Below are 20772 nucleotides of genomic sequence, written 5' to 3' on the forward strand. Positions count from 1 at the left end.
GACAATAGCAATCCAGGTAATTCATAACACTAATCAATGTCAAGATCTAGATTTGCTCCAAAATGTCATATATTTGCCCCTTACTGTTTTGACTCTTAACTGGTCTAATAACTCTTTCCAGTTTCTCCTCCTAAATTCCCCTACTTGTCTAGGGATCCCTCTTGTTGTTAACTCTGTCAATATCTCTCTGGAAAAGCCAAAAACAGTGTAGGTTTTTCACTTCCTATTTTCCACTCTATATGGCAGATATATGTTAACTGAACCATATTAATGTGGCTATTATTGTGACTATCATCTAAGAACAAACCTAGCTAAGTTTAAAGAAGCTCATCTATTCTGTTGGCTACAGGGTGATGGATTTTTCAGTTCTTGTAAGACATAATATATCATTACTGAGAGGTTGTGAAGTTTTGACTTGTGACAATAGAAAGTGTACCCACACCAATAATAGTCACAATTTCTTGAAATATTCAGGCAAGAAAGAAATTATTTCTCTCACTTTCTAAAGAGCTATTAAAAGATGAAAAAGACCAAATGAAAACAACTACTAATTAGTGTTTTCATCATTGATTTTAACATCTTAGGAACTAAGTTTTAAGATCACTGCTTGGGAAATCTTACAGTACAGATAAATTGGTTAAATAAAGTTATATAGTAATTATACTGTGTAAGCGCAAAATTATTGCTATCCTATCCCCCAAATGGAGAAACACATACTGGAAGTTCCCAGGGATTTCCTAGAAGTTCATTTCCAGCAGTGTAGGTCTCAAGATTAATATTATTTGCATAATCCACAGATCACTAGTACTGTATTTTAATTCCACAATTATTTTACACCAATTACATGACTGGTGAACTGGCCTGCTAGCAGCCAGCATTTGGAATATTTAGAAGAATTTTATCATTTTAGACATTTATCAACATATTAAGTTCACATAGGACACTATGCTGGTGGACAGAGAAAGTATAAAAATAAATAATGCTTAGTCCCTGACCTCAAGAAATTTACAATTAATGTGCATATGTGTACCTGTGATTATGTGTATGAGAGAGAGAGAGGCAGACATGGAGAAACAGAAATAGGAAAGGAGGGGAAGGGCCTGGAAGTATGAGAGTCTGACCCATAAAATAATTATAATGCAAAATAGAACATGGTAAGTGCATAAGAAAAAATCCAAATGAAGTGAAAGTGAAGGAGGTCTAAGGAAGGACAGATTTTTCTGAGGGGAATTTTTTTCTGGAAGGGATGCCATTTGAGCAGGCCTTTGGTAAGATACAAAGAAGAGAGAAGAGGCAAAGAATTTCTGATAAAGGGAATTGAATGAATAAAGGCCCATAAGAAAGAAAACACTGAGTGATAAATAAGAAAATGGTACCATTGACAGACATAAAATTGCTGGGAAAGGGACAGCTGGAACAAGACAATGAATTTAGTCTTAGAGAGAATTATAGATTCATGTTAGTGCTATCTTGAATATCTTGAAACTCACAGAATGATTTAAGTTTATATTCTCATTTTTTTAGAGAAGAAAACAAATCCAGAGAGGGTAGATAGTTATTTAACTAGAATTAGGACTCAGGTCTCCTGAATTGCAGGTCAATATTTCTTCCAACACATCACAATCCCTTTGGGAAGCTAGAGACATTTTCACAACTTCTTGTTTATATAATGATTATCTTTTAGGATGGCAAGTCCTCTTCACCTGAGGGTCAAACTTTTAAGGCAGCTCTTTCTCAGTGGCTTCTTTTCGAACTCTAGTTCTTGGTATGGAAAAGGGGAGAAAAAAACACTGGCATTGCCATCTGTTCTTTAAAAAAAAAAAAAGATTCTCTTTCCTTGACCGACTGCAACCGCCCTAAATGCAAACTGAGTGGGATCATGGGGGATGGCAGTGGTCCAAAATACTGGAATGCAATAGGACTAATGATGAGGAAGATAAGCCAAATGCCTTCCAAAAACACAGGAACCTTAACCATTAGCACAAAAGGCAACGCCTAGAAATCTCATTTACTTCCTTAAGGGAGAAAAAGACTTTGAATTCTCCTCCACAGTAGTTTAGGCCAACACATGCAGTCATCGATATTAGAATCATCAAATCATGAAATGTTACAGCTGCAAAAGTCCTTTCATGCTCACTAATGTGAGCAGGCCTCAGCTTCCTCATCTTAAAATGTCAGGCTTGGATTAGATTGTCTCTGCATCCCTCTCAGAATCATGAGTATATCATGCTGAATGTACTAGAAGGACCCAAATTAGAATATAGGATGGTAGAAAATGGAATGCAAGATCTAGATCTTAGAGGAAAGTCTAGTCTAACCTGCCCCATCATTTTACACCTAGTCTGAGGCCCTAAAAGGGGAAGAAACTTTCCCAAAGTCATACATGTAGTAATTTCTGGAGCCAGAATTTGAACTCGGACTTTGATTTCCAAATCAGGGATCTTAGTGCATTTGCCAGCATCATTGACTAATGCTTTGATTTCTAAAACTAAAGTTTTGATTTCTCCCAAGGAATTTCCAAATGCCTCCAAGCTCTTCTTGATTCTTAGGATTTAAAGCTGAGAGAGATCTCAAAAATCACTTCAACTAGCCCCGCTATGTGGCAGGTGAAACTGAAGCCCTGAGCAGTTGGGCGACTTGTACAAGGCCCAACAAAACCAGAGACCAGATTCAAATTCAGATCTAGTGGTTCTAAATCCAGAGGGAAAGAGAGCAGGAGGGAAGGGATCTAGAAGAGACCTGGGTCAGTGGGCAGCTTAAAGGGAAATCAGAATGAGTCCTCCTCAGCAGTACAGCTAAGACCCAGCAGAGGAATTCGAGGGCTTCCTCAGGAGTTATGCTAAGTCCAAGGACATGGGCACCAGAGACATACCGCTTCTATGGGTGTACGAGAAACAGAGGAAAGAAGTTAGGATGACGGAGAAGAGATCCAGAGGGACAACTTTAGAAACTGGGCAGGAAGAGGCAGGAAAACATTTAGGCCTGCAGCCAAGTCTTGAAAGTATCCAAAACAGATGGTAGGAAGCATTCAGGAAGGGCTTTCAGCCACCAGATAGGTTTATCGAAGTGGTGCCATCTTCCTCCCTTTGGGATAGGGATATTTAAGGATCCCCTGCTTGGCAGCCTTTGCCCCTGGCCTCAGCCTTCAGTTTTCCTGGTAGAAAAGAGGCCTCTTATCTAATAGTTCTTTTGACTATCCTGACTGAAGAGAGTGCTCAAAAATTGAAATTGAATTACTAAAGGCAGAAATGGTGATCCTGTCTTTTTTATAAACTGCCACTTGACTTCTCTTGACCTCAGTTTCTTCATCTGTAAAATGGGAATATAAATACATGTGCTATCTATTTTGCAGAGTTATTATGAAAATACTTTTAAAACTTTAAAATGCTACAGAAATATGAAATGACTGATATATGAATATTTAGAATAAGATGGCATTTTTGAGGCCTAGTCCAATCTCCTGTCCATTTTAATAAATAACATTTCCCTGATCACATAAGATCATGACCATCCATTTCCATGTCAGGAGAATAATTCAATGCATTTCTTTTGGGGAGATAATGGCACCACTCAGTGGATCTGGATTCAACTCCCAGCTCTACTCATATAGTCACGGACAAGGTATTTAACTCCTCTCTATCTGTAAAATGAGGGGATTGTAAGTGGGATCTCTGTTTTCTTTTGTCTCTAAATCCTATGATCCCATAATATATTTTGAAGATAATAAGGGAAAGCTGTGTCTTTCAGAGACAATGTTTGGAATACTATTATCAGAATATGTTGTCCATATTTACTAGAATGGAAATTTCTAGGAAAAAGAACATTTCATGTAGAATAAGGAATGAAAGGAGGAAATCAGGGCAGACTATCCTACGTTCATCCTTATATCCTGTGCACCTTGCATAAGACATTGCATATAGTAAATAGTTAAGAAATCTTTATTGAATTGAATTTCTAGAGGCAAAAAAAAAAAAAATAATAACCCAATCCTCATTTAAATCAATCCTTAAACTTTTAAATAAATTATTTGACCAGAGAGTACTTAAGATGTCATTTAGTCCAACATCAGGAAAAAGACTTGACCCAAAGTCTGTCTCTGGCATATCTCAAACATCAAATATATACATTCTCCTTAGCACTTTTCTTAGACAAGTGATAATGTCCACTCACACAGACTACTAGGAACAAATAACTTTGTCTCATAATGGATGAACAATGCCACAATCTGCCATTGGTTCATCTCTATGTATTGCCTGTAATAAACTCAAAACTGACCAATCCACTCAGCAAATTAAATTTTCTTTACTCATAGTTTGAATCAATAGTGTCACAAGATTGGGGAGGACATAGGAAATGGGGTTAGGGACTCTTAAACTACCAGAAAACAAATTGTTTTCAAGTTCTTTCTAGCACCACTGTAATTGATATGATATTTACAAATGAATCTTTTGTTAAAGCGCTCCTAGGACATCTCAATTCAGTATGATTCAAGTTAAATTGTTGTTTTTCCCTATAGATATGCACTTTATTGAGGGCAGGGACTATGCATTTTTATCTTTGTTCTTAGAAGGCAATGTTTCCTTCCAAAAAACCTAGCTTTCCAAACTGGGTTCTTGGAAAACAGTAGGCACTCAATATATGTTTATGAATGTTGAATCCAAAAATATTAAGAGCCTCCTAAAAGCATTGAGCAAAGTATTGGATACATAAAGACAAAAAAAAAAGAAAGAAAGAAAATAGGTAACGTCTCTGTCTTCAAGAAATTTAAAGCTTAGCAAAAATTTGGGAAGGAGGAAGAGCTCAGCTTGTACATAAATAACTATAATCCATATTTCAAAACGATAAAATACACAGGCTCTAAAGGCCTCAGCTTTACAGTTAGACTGGTTTGAATGGGGGGAGGTGTATATCCTTGAAAGTAACTGTACTCCTTTACCAATATTCTGTGATTTTTATTTTTCATGAATCTGATGAAATGCACGTTCTGTTGGGTAAGAATGTGTATAGTAGAGTAAATGCTTACAATTTTAAGAAGTGATAAGTCAGTTGCAGTATTTTCTGTGGCAGTTATACATGATTTGAGAAGGGAGATACTATTTAAAACTCTCATTATAAATAATACTGGTTATAGGACTACAGATAAGGTAAAGATAGCCTTTTGAGTATGTGTTTCTGCATGATTGTAATTTTCTCAATAAATTGCCCTTTGTCTAGCCTGAGAAATGAATGACACGGGAGTATTTTGACTAAAATTCCCTAGGACATTTCAGAATTGTCCTAGCTGTTGTCCTTGTCCTTGAAGTTTCTGTGGCAGTATGGTAAGTGGGAAAAACACCAGATAGTCAGGATACCTGGTCTCTACACTGCTATCAATCACCACATGTGATCTGGAGCAAAATACTTTCCTTCTGTGGGCATCAGAGTCCCTCAGCTCTAGAAGAAGTATTTGGATTAGTTAGCCTGGATAGTCTAATTCTAACATTATCTATTAAGTTTCAGCTCTGCTTTTCTATATCTGTATTTTAGTACTCTTATTTTCTAATGGCTCTTCTATGTTCTAAGGACCCTTTCAGTTCTAACAATTTATGATTTTTTGAATTCACATTGTTAAAAAACCTGAGACTCAGAGTCAAGATTCCCCCGATGACACCATGTTTTAGAATTTTGCTGTGAAACATATTCTGGGTTTTAGTCTATGTATCAGAATCTCAGGGATGCAGCTCATGTATTGACATGTTCATTCATGTTTGTATTCTTTGATAGAGCTATTGTTATGGATAATTTCTTCAGTGGTATACTCAGGCTAAGTTAATCCTGTGTACTTTTTGTACTGTCATTCTATAAATTCTTCAAAGAATTTACTAACAAACTGGAAACCTTCATCTAATTCTTTTAATAGTTCATGGGTATCAGTTAAGTACTCAGGCTATCCACCTATTTTCCCAAACTCTCATTATACCTCTTTTTTCAACATTCATGTCCTTGATGGTATGTCTTTTTATCATTTCTGATATCATTATTGATATTATGCTTTAGTCTGCTCACATTTAATGTGAGTTTTTGCAACACTAATATATTGTTGATGGAGTTATGAGATGATCCAACCATTCTGGAGAGCAATTTGGAGCTATGCCCTAGGGGCTATCAAACTGTGCATACCCTTTGATCCCGCAGTGTCATTATGGGATCTGTATGCCAAAGAGACAATAAAAACTGGGGAAAGGACCCATATTTGCAAAAATGTTTGTAATAGCTCTTTTTATACTAACAAGAAACTGAAAATTGAGTGGATGCCTCTCAGTTGGGGAATGGTATATAAAGGTAATAATTATTGTCCTATAATAAATGATTTTTCTTGCACATCATGACAAATATGGAAATAAGTTTTAAAGGACTGCACATATTTAATCTATCAGAGTATTTGCTGTCTTGGGGAGGGGAGAAGGAAGGGAAGGAAGGAGAAAAATTTAGGACACAAAGTTTTACAAAATTGTATGTTGAAAATTATTTTTACATGTATTTGGAAAAATGAAATACCATTAAAATTGGGGTTTTGGTTAGAAAAAATGAATTTTGGGGAAAATGTGAATAGAAATTGAGTTTATTCAAATGTTGTTCAACATTCCAAATGTGATGCAACCTCATCTCCTCAGTTCCTCATTTTGCTCACCATGTAGTGAAAATACCATTCACATTAGAGTCAGAGGACCTGGGTTCAAATCTCAGTTTTACATGACCTTATGTATATCACTTAAGCTTTTAAACTCTTTCCTCTCTTGTAAAATGAACAATTCTAAATCAAATTTTTCTCATTCTGTTCAACACATTATCTATTTGTAGTAACTGTCCAAAGTATGTGTGCAAATGACCTCACTTAAGTAACTGCTCATCAAACTGCATGATATAATTTGATTAATGATAATAATAACCAATTATTTTTGGTTTTTCTTATTGATAGAGTAGTTCATCTCTTGAGTAACTGTGGATCTCATTGGGAATGCTTGTAGTATTTGAGGGTTTGATGAAATCAAAACAATGTCACCTGCAAACAGGAACATCTAGAGAACCTCAGCTGTGCTATTGTGACTGATTTTTATTTGTGGGAGTGGAGTGGGATGATCTATGAATTTATAGGTCTAAGGAACTTATGCTTCTACCAGTGCATCTCAACATCTTCTCTGCAACCAGTTGAATTAAACTTGCCTGGGGGCCCTGAGCATTTTAGTGCCTGGTCATATACACAGCCACTATGTGGCAGAGGTAGGACATGTACATAATTCTTCCTGACACCCAAGGGCAACTCTTCATTTTTTGACCATATTACCTCTCATATGTCTATTAAAATGATCCTCTAAATGTTCATTGTTTGATCTAACTGCTTATTAAGAATCAATTAAAGTTACTATGTTCAGTTACCTAAAGGGAAAAAAGCAGGCTGTTTCTACTTCCTAAATTCACTCACATAATAAATGGTTTGACCAATGTAATAGAATATTGTTGTGTCAAGAAAATGGATAAAAGGCACAGTTTTAGTGAAACCTGGATATCTAGTCTTAACAAATGCAGAGGAAAATGAATGAAACAAGGAGAATCATTTATACAGCCTATAAAAACTAACAGGCAGTTAGGTGATTGAATGGGTAGAATGCAAGATCTGGAGTCAGGAAGACCAGAGTTCAAATGTAACTTCAGATGCTTATTAGCTATGTCACTTTCGGCAAGTCACTTAACCCTGTTTGCCTTAGTTTCTGTAAAGTGAGCTAGAGGTGGAAATGGCAAACCATTCCAGTGTCTTTGCCAAGAAAACCCCAAATAGGGTCACAGAGAGTTAGATACAAATGGAAAACAACTTTCCGATAACAAAAACTTGAACAACTTAATTTGTTCTTTTTCTGACTTTTTTTAGTTTCATGCCCAATTTCTTGATCTCTTCTTTTTTCTATTTTATTCATGAAGCTATTTAGAGATATAAAATTTCCCCTAAGAACTGCTTTGGCTGCATCCTATAGGTTTTAGTATGTTGTCTCATTATTGTCATTCTCTTGGATGAAATTATGGATTGTTTCTGTGATTTGCCATTTGACCCACTCATTTTTTTAGAATTAGATTATTTAATTTTCAATTGGTTTTTAGTCTATCTTTCCCTGCCTCTTTATTAAATATAATTTGATATTCTTTTCTAGATAAACTTCTCTAGGACAAATCTTGAAGTCTAATTATGGGTTCCAACAGACTTCCTAAAGTAGCATAAAACAGGTTCTATAATAACTCGTGCTTTTCAGGAATATCAATAAAATTCCAAAAAATCTATTTCATTTGTTTCCTCCTCTTCTTTCCACTCCCCCCACTATATGATTCAGACCTTCATCACTTTTCACTTAGACTATAATAATCACCTTCTCATTGCTTTTTTTTTTTTTTTTTTTTTGCCTTTTTTCTTCTCCCCCTCTAAAATGTTCTATATCTTCTACCAGATTTTGTAATATGCAATTCTGGTTTTGTCATTTTTTTGCTCAATAAACTTCAATGACTAATTCAAATACCTTTTCCTCCAGAAGCTTTTCTGGAAAGCCTCCCATCTGAAAATGATTATTCTCTTCACTTCATAGGATATTTACCATATTCTAATTTGTTTTTATTTATTTCTGAATATGTTATATCCTTCTGTTGCCTTTATAAGCTCATTGATTGAGCTTCTCCAGAGTTTAACACACTGTAAAATATACAGAAGGCATTGAATAAATGATTATTCTGTGAATATCATGAGAGGTCTTAAAGATGAAAGGGACCAATTCCCTTAATTTATAGATTAGAAAACTGAGGCTCAGAGAGATGAAGTAACTGTCAGAATTCAGAATTCATTCACAGATCTTATAACTCCAGATCTAGTATACTATACCACTTCAGATTTTAGCAAATATTTTTAATTCTGAGTAATGTCTTAAAAAAAAAAAAGAACAATAACAACAACAACAACAACATTAGGGGAAAAGATGAGAGCTTCTAGAAATCTTGAAGTATTCCTTTTATATTAGCAAAGTGTGCCTTGAAATCACCTAAAAGAGGGGAAAGCATATAAACTTTAAGGTATAAATGTAGCACAAGAAAAACTGTTTTCCCTGTTCTCTGTTCTGGGGGGAAGAGCCGTGCTCCCCTTAATTGTGCCCAGGGTAATAATTTACAATTGATTAAACAGTTTGTATTTTTTTCCAACCTCCTTTTTTTCCCCTCCATCTCCTCCTCCCCTCCCCCCATGGAAAATTACCCAAGAAGGTGAAGATGTGCTTAGACAATCATATTACCATATTCCAACAATCGCAATTTGCAAAATAATAATTACATCTCCCGCTATCTGGTAGCATTAATCAAACCGCCAGGTTTCATTCCATTTTAAATATTGATGAAATGTGATTTTCCAGCCTCACCCTGGTGTGGCAGGGTTATGGAAGCCGGCAGAGACTGACAAGGCGAGATGGATAGTGAGCAGGCAGCTGCTATAAAAGAAGACCGGCATCTGTGATTTAAATTGGTAGCTGCACAGTCAGGTAGAGTGTAAAAAGGGTAGTCAAGAGGCTGTTAAGTCCAATTACTAACAATCAGGGAGGGGTTTGAAGACTCGTTCAGTACAATAAACCCAGTTTGTCTTGTTTCAGAGGTTACTACTGAAGAGGTTGCAGCTGTACTGATTCGAATAGCCCTAAAACTATAGTACTGTAATTATCAACCAGTCTTCTTTTCGTGTGGCAAAAGAGTGTTTAACCAGAGTTTAACTCTTTGTGTTCTGACATGCCACTGCCTTCCCACACACCCAGCTATCCCCCAGGCCAGGCAGCCAGGCCATGCTTCAGAGCTTTCAACTTTGGTAAATCCTGAGGTACTGCACCCTTCCCTAACATCTCAAACATGATGTGGTTCCCAAGCACTTGGAGAATTGGTATAAGGCCCAGGGTCCAGAATGAGAAACTGAGGTACAAAGCCTCCAGTCAATTGCTCCAATTTCCTCAGGCCACATCAAAAAGATCTGGAGAATAGAAACAAAGCAGGGTGGGGCTTCCATTCTTAAGGATAAAGGGGAACCTGGCGTCCTTGGGTCTATTACCTTTTCATGACTCAGAATGTCAGCTCTTAGCAGATGGCAGCTTCATCCCTTGCCTGCAAAGGTTCTTCATGGAAAAACACCAAGGTCATGACTTCGATACCCCTTCCCCCCCATCTTTTTTTAAAGTGCATCTCCCATTTCTCAAGATTCCTTGTATTCTTTGTTCTCTGAGTTTCACCAGATTGGTTGTTATTTTCCCTCCAAAAAACCCAACAGTAACAAAAATTGTGCTATCTTTTTTTAAAAAATAACTTTTTATTGACAGAACCCATGCTAGGGTAATTTTTTTACAACATTATCCCTTGCACTCACTTCTGTTCCGATTTTTCCCTTCCTTCTCTTCTCCCCCTCCCCTAGATGGCAAGCAGTCCTTACATGTTAAATAGGTTACAGTATATCCTAGATGCAATATATGTGTGCAGAACCGAAAAGTTCTCTTGTTGCACAGGGAGAATTAGATTCAGAAGGTAAAAATAACCCAGGAAGAAAAACAAAAATGCAATATGCTATATTTTTTTAAAGCTTTTGATTTTCAAAATATATACGTAGTTTTTGACATTTGCTCTTGCAAATCTTGTGTTTCAATTTTTTTCTCTCTCCCTTCCCCCACTCACTCCCTTAGACCTAAGGGAGGTCTAAGTAAATAATCCAATATATGTTAATCATGTGCAATTCTTTTATACATATTTCTACAATTATCATTGCACAAGAAAAATTAGATCAAAAGGAAAAACAAAATGGAAAGAAAAAAAGCAAGCAAATAACAACAACAACAACCAATAAGGTGAATATACTAAAAAGGTGAAATGTTATCCACAATCCTCTCTTTTGAGTACAGATAGTTCTATATCTTATCCCAAGATCTCTGGTACTAGCCTGAATGATCTTGCGATTCAAAAGAGCCACATCCATCAGAATTGATCATCACAATCTTGCTGTTGCTGTTCTCTTGGTTCTACTCACTTCACTTAGCATCAGTTCATATAAGTCTCTCCAGGCCTCTCTAAAATCATCCTGCTGGTCATTTCTTACAGAATATTATGTTCCATAACATTCATATACCATAATTTATTCAGCCATTCTCCACTGATGGACATCCACTCAGTTTCCAGTTTCTTGCCATTACAAAAAGGGCTGCCACAAATATTTTTGCACATGTGAGTCCTTTTCCCTTCTTTATGATGTCTTTGGGATGCAGGCCCAGTAAAGATCAAAGGGTATGCCCTTTGATAGCTCTTTGGGCATAGTTCCAAATCGTTCTCCAGAAAGGTTGAACCAGTCCATAACTCCACCAACAATGCATTAGTGTCCCAGTTTTCCCACATCCCCTCCAGCCTTTATCATTTTTTTTTCCCTGAGGTGCAAAGTCTCCAGTCAATTGCCCCAATTTTCTCAGGCGACATCAAAAAAGATCTGGAAAGTAGAAACAAAGTAGGGGGGAGCTTCCATTCTTAAGGATAAAAGGGAACCTGGTCAATCTGAGAAGTGTGTAGTGGTGCCTCAGAGTTCTCTTAATTTGCATTTCTCTGATCAATAGTGATTTAGAGGATTTTTTCATATGACTAGAAATATTTTTAATTTCTTCATTTGAAAATTATTCATATCCTTTGATTATTTATCAATTGGAGAATGACTTGTATTCTTGTAAATTTGTGTCAATTCTCTATATATTTTAGAAATGAGGCCTTTATCAGAACCCTTGAATATAAAATTTTCCCCCAGTTTTCTGCTTACCTTCTAATCTTGTCCGCATTAGTTTTGTTTGTACAAAAACTTTTTAACTTAATATGATCAAAATTATACATTTTGCATTTTATAATGTACTCTAATTCTTCTTTGGCCACAAATTCCTTCCTTCTTCATAGATCTAAGAGGTAGACTAAGCTTTATTCTTCTAATTTGCTTACAGTTTCACTCTTTATGTCTAAATCATGAACCTGTTTTGACATTATCTTGGTATAGGGTGTTAGGTGTGGATCAATGCCTAGTTTCTACCCTGTTATTTTCCGATTTTCCCAGCAATTTTTGTCAAATAGTGAGTTCTTATCCCAAAACTGCTATGTTTGGCTTTACAGATAGAATTGAGAGGCCACATAGTAAATAAATAGGGCTCCAGAGTTTACAAGAACTGTATCCAAATTCTATCTCAGACATTCACTAGCTAAATGATCCTGGGATATTATTTTTCTGTAAGAAATGACCAGCAGGATGAATACAGAGAAGATTGGTGAGACTTACATGAACTGATGCTAAGTGAAATGAGCAGAATCAGGAGATCATTATATACTTCAACAACGATACTGTTTGAGGATGTATTCTGATGGGAGTGGATCTCTTCAACAAAGAGAAGATCTAATTCAGTTTCAATTGATCAAGGATGGACAGAAGCAGCTACACCCAAAAAAAGAACACTGGGAAATAAATGTAAACTGCCTGCATTTTTGTTTTCCTTCCCGGGTTATTTATACCTTCTGAATCCAATTCTCCCTGTGCAACAAGAGAACTGTTCAGTTCTGCAAACATATATTGTATCTAGGATATACTGTAACCTATTTAACATGTAAAGGACTGCTTGCCATCTGGGGGAGGGGGTGGAAGGAGGGAGGGGAAAAGTCGGAACAGAAGTGAGTGCAAGGGATAATGTTGCAAAAAATTACCCTGGCATTCTGTCAATAAAAAGTTATTTAAAAAAAAATAAATGATCCTGGAAAATCACTTAACCACTCTTCACATGGGCATCCTCAAGTTGTAAAAAGAAGATCATGGCTATGGTCACCTCTTTTGCTCCTTCCAGCTCTAAAATCTATGAATCTAATTTGTGATGGTTAGTATCCAGTGTGCAGAAGTCATCAGTCCTGCACTGACTTCCATTGGCGTATTCTATTCTATTTTAGACACTAACAAGACTGCATTACTTTTTGGTTCTAATACATGACCTCTTATGCCCCCATGTCTTAGCTTACACTATGCTGAAATGTCTTCCTTTTCCCTTTTTACTGTTAAATTTCAACTCAAATGCCATCCCCTCAGAAGCCTTCTAATTATAATTGTGTCATCTTTTCACTAGTCTAGGTAGTATCTTATCTAAACATTGAAACTTCCTCAGTGTTCTGCACCCGAAAAATATTTAATATTTATTGTAATCAGGTCCAGTTACAGAGGCCCTATTTTAGGAAGAACATTGAGAGAAGACAGAGCATGTTCAGAGGAGAGTGACCAACATCATGAGGGGACTTAAAACCACATCAGGCTAGAATCAGACTTGTGGAAGAAATAACTCGTTTGGTCTAGAGAAGAGAAAATTTAGGAAGAACATGGTCAGTTTATAAGCATTTAAAAAGCTGTCAAGTCAAATAGGGATTAAAATTGTGCTTAGTCCCCAAAGGCAGAACTAGAGCACTGGGTGGTCCTATTTACCTTGAACACAATGAAAAGGAACATGGCTTTTCTCCCCCTTACTCCCCTCCCCACCCACAAGAGGATATTGAAAACAATTTCTGTCTTGTTGAAATGGGTTTCTGTGTAAAAGAATTCTTTTGTGAAGTCTTTTGTAAAGTAAAAACCCAGCCTCTAATTTATCTTTTATATTACAGTGGATTTTCCTATACAGGCTGTCCCCAACTAACAAATTTAGTTCCAAAAAGTTTGTTTGTGAGTCAGTTGTTTGGAATGTGTAACACATTTTTCCCATGGAAACAGTGTTACAAATGGTGGTTGAGTTCCCAGGCCAGCCCACCAAAGCCTATGGAGCTGAATTCTAGTGCTCTTAGTCCAGATTGAAAATCTGAACAGCATCTTCTCTGTAACAATAGTCTTAGTATATTAGCTGGGATGCTTGGAGATTAAGTGATTTGCCCAGTGTCACACATTCAATGTGTCAGAAGCAGGACTTGAACTTGGTTCCTTCTGACCCTGAAACCAGCTTACCATTCACTATATGCTGCTGCTTAACAGCCACAGAAATGGTCGTCTTATGTATTCATAAGTACAGTAAGTAAGTGCTTCATAAGTAAGTGCTTTACTATGCTAAGCTCTGTTCAGCAACAACATATTTCTGTAGCATGATATTCCTTACAAAATACTTTCCCCACAATATTCCTGGGAGATAGGTTTTGAAAATAATACTCTTGGGGCAGCTACATGGCACAGTGGATAGAGCACCAGCCCTGAAGTCAGGAGGACCTGAGTTCAAATTTGACCGCAGACACTTAATACTTCCTAGCTGTGTGACTCTGGGCAAGTCACTTGACCCCAATTGTCTCAGCAAAAAACAAACAAAAACAATAATAATACCGTCTCCATTCTATAGATAAAGAAATTGAGGCTCAAAGAAAAATTACCTAAGCCACATAGAGGTAATATTGGAGCTAGAATGTAACTATAATGGATGAAGCACTGGATTTGGAATAAAGAAAATTTATGTTCGGATCCAGTATTAGACACTTATTAGCTGTGTAATCCTGAGCAAGTTACACAGTACAGAACTCTCTGTGGCTCAGTTTCTTTAGCTATAAAATGAAGTGTATGATGATAATAGATTGGTGTCTCTTTGGCCCCTTACAATTCTTAATTGGTGATGCTGATTTTGTCTTCAGATTCTGGGTCCTTTGTTCTTCCAACGACATAAGGATACTTAATCTCCCCCCACCCCTCCATTTAGGAGAGCCAACCTTTGGCAAAAATTTGAAATTTTGCTTATGATCTTTGGCCACCTCTCATTTCCCTTTCTAATCTTCTTCCCAGTTTCCTAGTGTTGGTCTTCTTGGGTTCCCAGTGCCTTCATGCTTTCCTAAGTCCCCTTTTAAATAAAAAGTTTAAAAGTGCACATAGGCCTGCCTTACGCTAAAATGTTCTACCTCTACTTGCCACATTTAAAACTTCCATTCCCACAATTACTAGTTTTCAAACAGATTTAGCAGGAAAGAAATGATTTGACCAATTTACTCAGACATGAGGAATAATTCTTTAAACTTTCAGGAAACTCTATTCAAGTGACTCTAATTGAACAAAGTACAACAATGTAAAAAGTCTTGTAGTTAGATTTTGTCTAAGGGAAAAATTGTCATCAATAAGCTAGAAGCTGTCTTTGAAATGCCATTGGCTTATCATAAGGCCTATAGTTGAGAAATAGCTACCCTTCCCAGAAGCAAAGAGCACTCCTATAAGCAAGCAACCTAAATTGTCTAGCCTACAATGGGACTGGCTACAGTGAAAAAGATCCAACTGTACACTTTCACATGATTATGGATTAGAATAAATGACCTTTGCATTGTATCCAGCTGACTTGGTTTGTGGTAACTCATTCTGCTTGGCAGAAAAAGGGACTTGAAAGAGCCTTGGTTGGAGAAATAACTAAAGAAATTGTGGTGCCTGAATATAATGGACTCTCACTGCATTGTAAGACAAGAGGAATATGATGAGTACAGAAAGCTTGGGAAAACATCAGAATTGATCAAATAAGCAACACAAGTAAAACAATATACACAATTACTGTTGTTCAGTTGTTTCAAGCATATCTCACTCTTGGTGACCCTATTTGGAGTTGTCTTAGCAAGGATACTAAAGGGGTTTATCATTTCCTTCTCCAGTTCATTTTACAGATGAGGAAACTGAGGCAAATACTGTTCACTAACTTGCTTAGAGTGATACAGCTAGAGCTAGTAAGTGTCTGAAGCCAGATTTTAATTCAGGAAGATGAGTCTTCCTGACCTCAGACCCAGTACTTTATACATTGTTGTCTAACTGCCCCACTGAATGATGTGTAATAAAAATGATCAGACTTTTCTCAGAGAAGGGATGAAAAGCATTGCATAAAATGTCAGACTTGGTTTGATCAGTTCTACTGATCTTTTCTTTTTATAACAAGAGATGGCTCTTTTAATAGAAGAGGGATATATTCAGAAATAAAGTTGATTTAAAAAAAAAGAAAGATCCACTATTTAATAAAATCTGCTTGGAAAATTGGAAAATATTATGACAGAAACTAGGCGTTAACCCATGTTTAACACTATATGCCAAGATTAGGTAGAAATGGGTTCATGATTTAGATATAAAGAGTGATATTATAAGCAGAACAAAAAATAGTTTACCTCTAAGATCTGTGGAGAAGGAAGGAATTTGTGGTCAAAGAAGAACTGGAGTACATTATTGAATACAAAATAGATAATGTTGTACAAACAAAAACCAATGCAGATAAGATTAGCAAAAAACTGGGGGAAATTTTACTTTCAAGGGTTTTGATAAAGGACTCATTTCTAAAATATATAGAGAATTGACTCAAATTTATAAAAATTCAAGTCATTCTCCAGTTGATAAAAGGTCAAAGGATATGAATAGAACATCTTCAGAAAAAGAAATTGAAACCATTTCTAGTCATATGAAAAGGTTCTCTAAATAACTATAGATCAGAGAAATGCAAATTAAAACAACTTTGAGGTACCACTACACACTACACACCTCTCAGATTGGCTAAGATGACATGAAAAGATAATGAATAATGTTGGAGGGGATGGAAAACTGGCACACTGATACATTATTGGTAGAATTGTGAACTGATTCAACCATTCTGGAGAACAATTTGGAACTATGCCCAGAGTTATCAAACTGTGCATACCCTTTGATCCAGCAGTGTTACTACTATGCTTGTATCCCAAAGAGATCATAAAGGAGGGAAAGGGACCTATATGTGCAGAAATGTTTGTGGCAGCCCTTTTTATAGTGGCAAAATGTAATGACCGCATATTTAAAATCAGCCAGAGTCAGGAATTCAGGTTAAGGGAAAAATCTTCAATATTTATTGAAGTGAAGAGGTGAATAAAGATTGCGATAGCAATATGGGCAAGAAAGATTGCTATAGCAATATGGGCAGCTGCGACAGGAAGCTAGCTAACAGAGAACGATCTGAGCTGAGCAAACCGTTGCAATAGCAATGCCAAAAGTCTCTCCTTCCCCTTCCTTTTCCACTCCCCTGCCTCCACCCACCAAAATCATCATTTCCTATACAACACATCAGGACTTGCACAAAGAGTGGGCGGGGGCCATTCTTTCTCCAAGCTTATATATTAATAGAGTATGGTCCAATTACTATTTAGCCTCATGTGCTTGGGACCTCAGTGCATCAAGCCTCAGCCCATTACAGCAAAAAACTGGAAACTGAGTGGATGCCCATCAACTAAAAAATAGCTGAATAAATTATGGTATATGAATGTTATGGTATATTATTGTTCTGTAAGAAATGATCAGCAGGATGATTTTGGAGAGACTGAGAGAGACTTACATGAATTTATGCTAAGTGAAATGAGCAGAAGTAGGACATTATTGTACATGGCAACAAAAAGATTATACGAAGATCAATTCTAATGGATGTGGCTCTTTTCAACAATGAGATGATTGAAGCCAGTTCCAATGATCTTGTGTTGAAGAAAGTCATCTACATCCAGAGAAAGGACTGTGAGAACTGAGTGTGGACCACAACGTAGCATTTTTACTCTTTTTGTTGTTGTTTATTTGCATTTTGTTTTCTTATTTTTTTTTCTTTTTGATCTGATTTTTCTTGTACAGCACAATAATTGTTGAAATATGTATAGAAGAATTGCACATGTTTAACATAGATTGGATTACTTGTCATCTGGGGAGAGTGAGAGAAAGAGGGGGTAAATTTGGAACACAAGGTTTTGTAAGAGTCAGTGTTGAAAAATTATCCATGCATGCGTTTTGAAAATGAAAAGCTTTAATGAAAAAAGAGATCAATAATTTTCTTTTAAAAGATAGATGCAAAGGTGGCACATAACTCTCCTTCTGTCCTCTCACATGGTCCTACTCTAACTCTGGCCCTCTTTTGCTTTCTCCTATATTATTATAACAGCCTCCTAAATGTTCTTTCTTTTTCCAGTCTTCACTCTTTCCAATCCACCATTATCATTAATTTTATTGATAGTAATCTTTCTTTAAAAAATTCATCATGCCATCCTTTATCTAACAATGTCCTTTGCCCATAGGACTAAATATAAATATCTTAATTGATTGATTTTAAAATCTGGTCCAACCTCTTTTTACAGCTTTATGTGCCAGAAATTGTTCTAGGCACTGGCAATACAAATATAAAAGAGAATCAGTCCCAATACTCAAGTAATGTTTATATTTATAATGAGCCAAACCAGTTGATTCATTATTCCCTAATGTCATGGCCCATCTCTATGCCTTACTTTGTACACATATTGGTGCAGAGAATGGTCTCTGCCACTCTTCCATTATTCCCCACTTTCAGGGCCTAGCTCATGCCATCTTCACCAAATCCTTACTTATTCCTCCCAGATGTGTTCTCTCCCTTCCAAGTCTGTCATAGTCTGGTTGAACCTCTCCCTATGTACATATCAACTTTGTTATAATTATTGTAATAATCTTCTTTCCTATCCTATTACACTGTCCTTGAATACATTTTAGGGATCCTTTTTCAACTTAGCATATCTCTCCACACACACAAATATTTAATAAATGTTTGTAGGAATTAACTGAATTCTAAAGACCAGGAAATTATTTCTCTACACCAAGGGTTCTTAACCTAGTGTGTCTAAAATTTTAAAATATATGATATGTGTGCATATATAGAGAAATAACTCTATTTCAATAGAATTTTTCAATTTGTATTTTATTTAAAAACATTATTCTAAGAAGGGGTCCAGAGACTCAAGAGGTCTATGATTTTAAAAAGATAAAGAAAGAAAACTCTTGCCCTAAAAATTCATATTTCTCTATATGTCAGGATCAGTTATTTCTGGCACCAGTAACAAACAATTTTGAGAAAACATTTATTACAAGATTCCCTTTCCATTCACAGAAAATGTATGTAAGAAAGAAAAGTCTGAGAATACTGTTTATTTATGGCTAATCTTACTTACTATAATCACCATGAACTAAGAGCAATTAATGAGCTATAAAGTCCTATAAGTGTTTTTTTTTTTCCTTTCAAAAAGAGAAATTGGGACCTAATTGCATGGAAAAAGAAATGAGCAAACATCTTTTTTTTTCCCTTTATTTCAGAGATTCTGCTCCTGAAATAGTTATTAGTAGGATTCATTGAATTTTAACATCCTATAGCTCCAGTAAAGCTCCATGAAGAGATTAACATTTATTATAAGTTTCTGTGTTGTTTCAAGAGTATACCCCAGCAGAGGGTTAATTATTTTTAAATACCTTGTAGCTTCTAATATTCTACAATGGGTCATTTTCTGATTCTATGAAGTGACCGGAATCTACTGTAGATTGGGAACAATGCCTTGAAAAGAGCTAATTTCTTTTTTTTCTAAACTACTCAAGACTAAAGCAAATAATCAAAGATTAATTTAGTCTCTACAAATGACTCTAAACATCCCTCTTCTTTCATTCATTTAAAAAAAATATCTAGGTATCACAGTGGACAGAGCACCAGCTCTGAAGTCAGGATGACCTGCCTCCTAGCAGGTCCTAGCTAGGACTTCCTTGCTGTGTGACCCTAGGCAAGTCACTTAATCCCAATTGCCTCAGAGGAAAAAAAAAAATCAACCTTTGGTGGACCCATGAAGCAGTTTTGGGAATCAGGGGCTTTTGCCACTAAATGGAACAAAGTTATCTGATCTCTAAGGGGGACTAGCTTATCCTCTTCCACAGATAAAACAGGAAGGGCCTACGTTGGGAAGTTGCAGGCAGGAGACTCTTTCATATACTTGTAATAAAGCTTCCTTTTCCATTGCAGATGATGATGAACACGAATGGATCATCCACACTTGTCGGAAAGGCTGGGATGAATTTATTGGCCAGAAAGCTAAGCTCTGATCCACCTTACTACTTCTGGAATCAGTGGGTAGAGTTCTTGAGAATAACTATCTTTCCAGTAGGAAATAATAACAGTTTCATTGTTTACCTGTTTTAAGTAGAAATAAAAGCTTTTGGGATTCACTGTATTTAAGTGTTTTCTTTATATAGAAAGGCCTTGCTTGCAAGTGGTAGGGAAGCATTATTGGGGCCAGATTCTCACTCCACAAAAACCAGTCTCTTTGTAGTTACCCTATAATCACAAATGATTATCTCTTTCAAAATATAAAACCACTTTTCAGATCATATACATAATAAAAGAGCAGTGAGGGTATTATAGACTGAGAGGGAAAAGATCTGAATTCAAGCACTGGCTCTTTCACTTGCTACTTGTCCAAAATGGAACATACTACTTTTTTTTTTTTATAACATAGGGATGAGTATGCTTTCCCTTTTGGAGTTATTAGGAGGATCAAATGAGATAATTTAAGTAAAAAGTGCCATAAACATGACATCTATTATCATTGTAATTATGCCAGTTCAGTACATTAGCATTTATTAAGCTTCTATTGGTCCATAACAGGACTGACTTCCTTGAAAATCTCCAGTGTGTAGCCACTGAACAGAATAAAATTAATTGGCTTATAAGGGGTATATGTTGTTCTTATGTTCTTATGTGTAAGGCATTGTACTAAATGCAAGGTCAACAAAAACTAAAAGGTGAAACAGTACCTGTCCTGAAGGAATTTACATTCTGGTTGGGGTGGGGAATGTTCAGTATAAAAGTATGGGTGGCACAGACCTTTAGAATAATGTCAGGAATGATAACATACTGAATGAGTCAATGGGTTGTCAAAAATTCTTTGCAAAGTCCAAGTGGAAAA

The 20772-nt window shown here is 36.2% G+C and overlaps 1 protein-coding gene across 2 annotated transcripts in view; it reads left to right on the forward strand.

Moving 5' to 3' along the window:
• MORN5 (MORN repeat containing 5) overlaps window positions 1–20037 on the forward strand; it is a 63041-nt gene extending 43004 nt beyond the window's left edge. For both annotated transcript variants that reach the window (XM_051979574.1, XM_051979573.1), the window contains exon 5: window positions 19830–20037. In XM_051979574.1, coding sequence (XP_051835534.1) covers window positions 19830–19909 — 80 coding nt within the window. In that variant the 3' untranslated portion in view covers window positions 19910–20037. The remainder of the gene's footprint in view (window positions 1–19829) is intronic.
• The last annotated feature ends 735 nt before the right edge of the window (window positions 20038–20772 follow it).

Source organism: Antechinus flavipes, chromosome 2 (assembly GCF_016432865.1).
Source record: "Antechinus flavipes isolate AdamAnt ecotype Samford, QLD, Australia chromosome 2, AdamAnt_v2, whole genome shotgun sequence".
Lineage (NCBI taxonomy): Eukaryota > Metazoa > Chordata > Mammalia > Dasyuromorphia > Dasyuridae > Antechinus > Antechinus flavipes.